We start from the raw sequence: 8997 nt of genomic DNA, 5'->3' as shown, positions 1-8997 counted from the left end.
CGCGTATATAACTTATACAAACTTATTAGTATCTCAAAAGATGTTTGTGTGTACAAATGAAAAATTATATGCTTTGCTAATACAATTTTTACTTTATAGTTACATCTTATTTACATTATAAGAACCTAGTTTAACTGGTTGGGGAAATGAATATACAAACCCAACACCCAAGTTCAACTCCTCATGGAGGTGAATTTAGGTTCCTATTTATTCTTGACGGTCAGGCTTTCCTAGTACTATAACACTAAGCTCCTTAGTTTTTAAGGTCTCACAATCAATTGAGGTCTCGAATTTAGAATTGGCTCATCCAATATTGACCAGGTCAACAATTTCACGAGGAGCTCTCTCATTCAATTATTTTAATACACCATGCTCCCTAATTTTGGAAGTCACCCATTTGATTGAGGTATACAATCTTTATGCCTTGATTTTGACTCGGTCAATCCTTGGTTGTGGCAATGAAATCTCTAACTTCATTAAACCCCCTTATTCAACTGAGATCTCCAATTTAGACTGGTTACACGATTGATTGGGTCGTTGACCTGGGCTTCGTGTTGAGATCTCTCGATGAATGGGTCCCTTGGTAAGTCCGGTGGTGCCGGCCTTAGTTGACAAAAGGAAAATATCGCGGATGACACATTTAACACCAACATGATACACGCGGCCAGCAACATAGGTAACTTTCTCATGTATTTGTATTCAGTAAAACACACCCTCCAATCACACAGTCAATAAGACCCACCCAAATACCACAATAGAAAAAGAAAATGATGCACTCACGGACAATTTGCTCCCATCAATCACTTCCCTGATTTTCACCACTGGGCCAATCTTCTCCTAATCTCCAACCATAAATTGACATATCCATATGTAACCATAATTTTGTAAAGTTTGTCTGTAGATATAGCATCTTGGATTAAAAGAACACACTCCATTGTTTCCCCCACACGCCAAACCAACTAGCACATAAATAATTTTCACAACTTAAAGAAATGACCATGTAAAAATAAAACATGTATAACCCCAAGAACATAAACGGCGCATTGTTGCGCCCACTGCCCGCCCTTCTAGTCTATTTCGGCTGTCTGAGGTTTTCCTGAGCTCTTTCTACTTTGTATTGTGCGTTTTAGTTTTATAATTTTCGGATGTAAGATCTTTTGCCATTTTGGAGTACATAATAAAAAATGTTGATAACATTTGTGGTCGAATATAAATTGAAAGCTATTTGGATGATTAACCATCTAGAACTCACAAGCTTACACCCGAAAAGATGTTTTTGGTTGTCTCATCATGAGTACAAAAGCTACACTTCCTATTTCCTTGCTAATTATGACGGGCAAGGTTGATAGTTTTTGATTTTGTTGAAGAAGGCTTTAACGACACGACTACATCGATTACTCGGTGGTGCACCTTAGCAATCCCTAAACCAACTCTCATATGGTTATTGATGGTGTTGGAAACATAGTCAACCTGATCACAGAGATCAATTCATGTATGCAATCGAACAATAAACAAGAATATGAGATATGCAATATGAAATGCGGGTATAAGATGAAGTGCTTTTTTTTTGCAAAAATAATCCAAATATATTACCAAAATTCACCGAAAGTTCAAAGCATCTCAAACATAATAAAAATTACATCAAGATTCTAAGACCAGTGAACGACTACTAGCGCCGTCAGAACGAGCCGCCGACGCGCCAATGTCGCCACTCCCCTACCGGAGCTCGATGACAGCCGGGAAGTCTTTGTGCACGTGCCTCTAAGGACGAGCACCTTGGAGTTGCAATCCTCACCATTGAGGCCTTGAATAGAACTGAAGCACCTGACACTAAATCTCACCCCCGCGCATAGTACGGGAGGTCTTATCGACTCTCGTGTGTATGGAAGAGTAGCAAATGCTAAAACTCAATCAAACAAAACCATAACTCGATGCACTAAGCTCAACAACCCAGGCCCGCCACCGCCGTCTCCCACCACCTCAAAGCTAAACAACGCATGCGCCGAAGAAGCGCGACGCCGACAACCATCACCCGAGCCCCCTACTTGTTGGGGGCGCCTCACTGAGCGCCACATCCCGCTGCTACCAGATCGAGAGGAGCTTTGCCCGAGGGATGCCATAGGCGGCAACAAGAGGGGAAGGAGAAGCTAGGGGAGGAGGTTGCGCTGGGGTGTGGCGCCGCCCGTGCCGCCATGGGGGAGAGGGGAAACTCTCTTGCCACCTAACCAGTCTGCTAGAAACTCATTGTTCAATGTTTGCTTTGACAACCAAGGAGAAGATTGAGAAATGAATTTCATTAAGATAATTAAACAGTTGGGACTCGACACATCTAGAATGGAGCGTAACTGCAGTGGGTTTTGCGATTGATCAAATGAGCAGATGTAGAGGTGCTAAAGGCGAAACTCTTACTGAAGCAAACACTAATTTTAGTTAAGCTCGATCCTTCGGTATCAACTAGGTACCACCACAATAGCAGTAATAACTGCAAATTAGCGACTCGACCGGAATGATTTTACTGTTAGACTAATGAGAAGTAAAAGGGGACAAAAAAAAACGAATAGGGGACAGACTGCACAGTACAACCAATTCTGCTTCTCCTTATGGCATGTAATTTCGCAATCTATCATGTCCTTTCCGCCATCAATCCTGAATCACATTGGGAAGAATAGATGTTAGAAAATAGAAATGGTAAGCATAGTAAGCCAGAAAAAGGAATACATTGTACAGAACAGAGGAATGGATTAATAAAATTACAAGACAAGTGCCGGAAAATTCCCATTACTATCAGACTAGCCAAGAAAGAAAACAGATTTTTTCCTAAAGAAATTTCAAAAGAAACAAATAAATTATGGACAGTTTATAAATGTACCCGAAATAGCAAAAGCAACAACTTCCATTATCCTGAAAAGACTAATTAGGACCAGGGGTGGCAATTTTACTCGAAGACATGATTAATTCCACATGTTTCTTTAATACAGGGCAAGTGGAGGCAAACTATCTACATTTTAAACTTCTAAACAGGTATTTGCCTGATACTACCTCTGTTCACTAATGTAAGACATTTTGGCAGTTTGAACTGCCAGAATGTCTTATACATTAGTGAACAGAGGTAGCAGTATTTAAATAATAATGTTTGTACTGCCTCATCAATATTGAAACATGTATGCATGTGAATTGAAGCACTGCCTAATAATGTTCCTCATGTTACACACGTTTCCAATTTGAATACGAGCCACATTCTGGTAATATATTTGGCAGGAACCATGCAGGAATGCTTCAGTTGTACTGGAGCATGAAGTCAGAGACATACCAAAATCAGAGTTGAAAGCTTTAGCCATAAAACTTGACATGGTAACTTACCCTGAATCTCTTCCTATGATCTGACTCGATTCGCGAGGTGTAATGTTTCTTCCTTCCATGTACCGGTGCATCACTTTCTTCTAGTTTGTTATGTGCAGGCTCGTATTGTGCATTACGGAAGAAACCTTCCCTGTCCCAAGTCACATCATAGTTCACTTTCAACCGTGATCCTTCCTTTAAAAACAAAATAAATGAGTCAGCTTCCATTATGCCGTCTAACACAGAACGCAAACACCCATTAGACGTTAATTTGTATTGTGTAGTGATTAGGGTACAAAGATAGATGTCATCAGTACTAGCCATCCGTTAGCAACACTGAAAATTTCTCTCAAAATGCGTGGACCCTTGAGAAAATATTGATGGAGTGAGTTCAAAGGAATATACTCTCTAAACTCTACATTTCTTTTACTTATTTAGTTGATGATCATCATGTCAAAAGTATTTATAATGGTATTTCCTTCTCTTATTCAATGAAAAAGCACGGAACAATGGCATAATCCATTAGAATATTGGACATCATGTCATGCCAGGCAACTAATGTAATATAAAAGAAACAATGAAAACATGAGCGAATATCAAGTGCAAGTCGTCTCACATTGTAGGTGAGATCTACTAACATTTCTGGTACATATTAGAGGGAATATCTTCCATCAGAGCTCAAAACATGTCATGCATTAGTGCACTAGAGTACTAGACACCGCATCAAACGTGACCCTTGTGTGCAATCACAGCAGTGAGCAGTGGCAATTTCCCTAATATCTCTACAGGGAGCTAGTAGAGCACCTGTTACAGTTCTCAAGCGGGGCTCACCGCCGCCTTGAAAATTCATTTTCCCTTGTATGGTACTCCCTCCTTCCCATTATCTAAGGCGAATAAGTTTTTGGCACGAATATTAGCGCATGGCTGATTGTTACTGGCACACACGGTTATTAACGATTCCTCCACGATATCCTAACAAACGTGGTTGACTGACCCATGAAAACAATAGCGGGTCAGGTCCATATAGCGCACCACGTGCCAGTTCTATAACTGCAATGTTTGACCTATCCACAATTAACGATCGTTCCCAAGTAACTAAGCACAAGAGAGAGAAAATAGTGCAGGCTAACAGCTAATACGCCTTACATCTCGGGATTTTTTGGAAAAGCTTAGACGCCTAAGAATTTGGGAAGGAGGGGGTACATCTTTTACGAGAAGCAAGAGGCATCAAAGTCGTGGCAATGGTATGACGAGCAGCAGTCCTAGAGGACATGTAAGATTGCATATGTTAGGGCAGTCCATACATGCTGTTGTGGGCTTGTGGCACAGTTTGGTGATGGTTTCTAGGATCTTGACATGGACGCTGAGCTTCCAACACTGGTAGCACCCTTCGACTGGCCCATCACGTTGTCACTCAAAACTGTATCGTCAAAGGAGGGTGTGATATTTGTAACATTGTTGGGGCATCTTCCATGATCTTACAAATACTTCAGGACAGCCACATGATGCTCCCCCGCAACCTTGACGTCTCTTGCCTCTTCAAGAAGGTGTAACAGCAAAGGAAAAAGGGCCGCAACAGCTGCCAATGATGGCAGGGCCTAACAAGAACTAAAACAGGCTGCATGACTGCATCTATGGAGGTATGGCTAGAATTGCTATTGATCGCCAATGTACATAAGGACAGGGCCACCTATGGGGTCAAGTACATTGAGCAGTGGGTTCAAGGTCAATTTTAACACATTTCAGTTTCTTGTGGATGTTAATGCACTAGAACATGACATGTTTTCAGCTCTAAATGCAGGATGTTTCAAGCCATTATGTATTGGAAAGGCCTTCTGTACAGACCACATCTGTTTCCTGGAGTTTAATGCACTGGTCGAAGACAGGTTTTTGGGCTGTAGAATGCAAGATATTTGCTTATGTGCGTAATTCAAGTGTGTTGGGAGTACTCCTGATTATTGTTATCCCTTCTTTACACCATAGTTCCCAGTATGACAGATATCAACTGGGCCATGTCACTATATAACAGAAGTCCACTAAAAGAGAAAAGGTACTCTGCCATACCAACACAAGGATTTGGCGTGACTTAGCATATAAGTAATACCATTTCAAGTGCTTCTGACAATGATTAGTAAAATATGTAGAGTTCACAATGTTATTCCTTGTGGCTCACTCCATTAGGGTCCACACATTTCATGAGTAAAAATCCTATAAGTTTTGCCAAGCAGTGGCTTTATCCGCACACAACTCGCATATACGCGGCTCAACTGGTTTTGTATTCTCGCACAAACTTAGACGTTATTGGACCATATAAGTTCACCATAGGATTCACTAGATGAGACAGTAACTAGACAAACCACAAATAGGTAAAAAAGTCACACAAGTAGATAAAAACTGCCACCCTTAGAGGTGAAGATAACACACATGAATAGGAAAGATGTATTCTCTACGTCCATATATTACCATTTCCAATAGGCAGTTCTAAAATATCAGCTGCGCGGTGATAAATATGGATTTCTTATAAATAGAGTGAAGTAGATCTTGTCATGTTGTTGTGTTATGTCTGCTTCTACTAATAGGCGTGAAGGGTGAAACAAGTAATAGAATATGCAAACTTTACCTTCTCTAATGACCGTCCACATAATGCCTTCATTGCATTGTGGAAATCATCATAACTCTCAAATTGCACCCACACCTTACAATTGAGTCCAGATATAAGACCCTTATTAGTCTCATCTTTTTTTTCTTCCAATTCATCATCATTAGAAATATTTAAGGTCCTGTCAATTGGAGGGAGATGTCAAAGAAAATGATTGTGTACCATAAGTTTAGGGAGAGGTAACAACAGTCAACCAAACATCTAGAGGGCACAAATATTCACGCTGCCTTATGAGCTAGTAAGAAATTTCTGAAGCGATATGGATCAAATATAAAATATTAAATGGAGAATATGTTTATCGCAATTCTAATGAAGCAAATTACAGGACATCAATTAAAAACTCAGATCATGGCCTAAGGCAAATCCAATTAGCCATGATGAACTTAATGAAGCCAGAATTTAACAATGAAGTTTCAAAGCAATATCTGGAATGCTATATAGTGCATCATATCTTAATTTGGTCTGGATTTTTTTTTCCCACACGAATAATGAAGAAACAATGTCAATCATTGATTTTTTTTCATACCGTGACATCTGCCACTTATCTACAGCAAACACACAAGATACCCAACGGCCAGGATTGTTCAGATTTCCTTCACACGGTAAGCCAGGGACCCGGACCCATGGGCTTCCGCCCTACTCGCATGTAGTTTAGGGAGAAATATGAAATCAGCCCATGTAATATTCTTGCATGGCCAGTTGCCACTCCAAAAACAACATAAGGGATTTTTTTTTATTAGATTTTTTCTAAGTTGTAACATGTGTGTCAGGAGGTAAAACTAAACAAAAATATAACAGTCACAGCCTGACTAGTCAGAGTGAGTGCAATGAATTTATTACAATACTAAATAATGTCTGGTTATCTGATCATGTTTGGATATTGCAGCCTGTGCCCTTTGTGTGGTATGGATTTCACGCGCACAACTGTACAAATGAAGAATGGTTCCAAAGATATATTGTTTCACATTTTGATTCCCAAAATTGCTTATTATTGCCAAAAAGAAGCTTTTTGCAATGAATTCTTAGTACTAGTTGTTACTGGTTTTATGCGCACAAGTTATCTTGGTCTTGGAGACTCGAACCATAATCTATAATAATCAGATAGAAAGCAAGATGAGAAAATTATGGAGGTTATACATGAATGGTGTCATATTAGAAAACATATACTGTATTAAGGAGTCTTCCAATGTTAACAATTCTCTCTATTCACAGTTCAATAACTATGTGTCCAGTTTGGGGACAAAACAAGGCGCATGAGAATAATTATGTACTTACAAACAAATCAGAAGCCACTGAGATGAACAAATAGTAGTCCAATGTTTCTATTAAAGATATAAGGTAGCATGAGTATAAAGTTAGTGTAGGTGTCTTTAAGCCTTAGCAGTTTCCAGTTTTGTGGCATTAATCCTTTGGCTTGTAGGGTTGTAGGCCATAGGCACAAAAATTGATGGTAGATAATGAACCAAACATGCGTCACGAACACCAGACTGCACCTTATTTTACCAAGAGCTGAGAAGATAGTGTGGGTGACCAATGTGGATGCCTTCGACGATATCCTCGTCTCTGCAAACCACCTCGATGGCACACCTCTCACAAGAATTGTGTCTGGTCTTTTTGCTATCTTCCTCACCGGATTCCCTGAAACGAGCAAGCATCGATCAAGTTCACCTAGTAGCAAATCAAACCAAGAATAGCCAATACAAGAACCAGCCCATACTAGTACTAAAGAGCTCGGAGGCGTAAAAATCCTCCCATGACTTCTTCATCTCCGTGAAGTCATCTGAGGCGGGGATCTCGACACTCATCCGGTACATAACCCCCTTAAGGTTGAGCTCGATGCCATCTAGCTTCTCGACCAGGGAGCTCCGCCACTGTGAGTACTTCTTCTCCTCCTGCTCTGGGGTCATCTTCTCGGCTTCGTCGTCTCCTGTGCGGTTGCTTGGGCGGAGGAAGGAGAGATCGCGGACGTACAGGATGCCGGAGGCGACGGGATCGTCCCGACGGCGCTTCTGCAGGTCCGGGAGGCGGCTGACGGACAGGTCGGAGTCTTGGAGGAGGGAGAGCGAGAGCGGCGGGTTGCGGAGGAAGGCGAGGAGCGCGGACTTGAGCTGCCACTCGTCGACGGGGCTCACCGAGAGGTCGACGCGGGAGAAGGAGAGGAGCAGCTTCAGGCGCCGCGCGAGGGATAGGCCGCTCGGCAGAGGGAACGGCTCGGTTGGACGGAGCGCGGCGGCGGCGGACATGGCGGTGCGGTGGCTAGGGATGGCGTCCGACGGACTGATTTTTCTTTTTCTTTGACTGGCGGAGAGACTGGAGACGACACTTCAGAACTCACACGAGGGGCCACTGCAAGACGATTAGAGCATCTCCAATAGCTTGTCTATATGGATGTCTATACTCGTTTTCCACGACGTGAGCCTAAAACAGGCGTTCAACAGCTTGTCTATATGGTCGTCCAAATATACACATCCTCTAAATCGACCTCGACAATGTCCACGCCTAGACAATGTGAAGGCGTTGTCTAAACTCAGCTGTAGTCATGATTTCTTCCTCTCTCCAGCAACGGCCCACCTGTCATGGTCCCTGTATATAGATGTTCTGATGCAAAACTGGATGTGTATACGAGAGAATCTTTTTTGACCATTGTCTATATGAATATATAGACATTCAAATATACACATGCTATTGGAGATGCTCTTAGCCGGACGCAAAACTGCTCCCTGGCACACTAGTAGTGAAAAAAGTGCCAATGCCACCAGACGTCATTGATAAAAATTTAAAAATTAGTGGTGTCTTTGAAACCCGGCATTATTATTGATGGTGTACAACATGTATCACTGCATCAGTAATATTCATCACCAGGGACATGTTATGTTGGCGTCACGCCATCAATATGATTTTCACGTAGAAAGTTATACAACAATGCTTTCCCAACTAATTTTGACAACATAATTCACTTAATAACAACAATAAAATCAAGTTTGACAATACTAAGTGGA

At 41.5% G+C, this 8997-nt stretch overlaps 1 protein-coding gene across 1 annotated transcript; it reads right to left on the bottom strand.

Moving 5' to 3' along the window:
• Window positions 1-2382: 2382 nt before the first annotated feature.
• LOC123044389 (A-kinase anchor protein 17A) lies at window positions 2383-8359 on the bottom strand. Its single transcript, XM_044467120.1, has 5 exons — window positions 7716-8359; window positions 7492-7636; window positions 5960-6119; window positions 3361-3534; window positions 2383-2646 (listed from the first exon to the last, which is right to left on the bottom strand). The coding sequence occupies exons 1-5, from the start codon at window positions 8239-8241 to the stop codon at window positions 2641-2643; spliced, it is 1011 nt and encodes a 336-aa protein (XP_044323055.1). The 5' UTR covers window positions 8242-8359; the 3' UTR covers window positions 2383-2640.
• Between the last annotated feature and the right edge of the window lie 638 nt (window positions 8360-8997).

Source organism: Triticum aestivum, chromosome 2B (assembly GCF_018294505.1).
Source record: "Triticum aestivum cultivar Chinese Spring chromosome 2B, IWGSC CS RefSeq v2.1, whole genome shotgun sequence".
In the NCBI taxonomy this organism is placed as follows: domain Eukaryota; kingdom Viridiplantae; phylum Streptophyta; class Magnoliopsida; order Poales; family Poaceae; genus Triticum; species Triticum aestivum.
The sequence above is the reverse complement of the archived record's forward strand: the minus strand, read 5'-3'. Positions and strand labels throughout refer to the sequence as shown.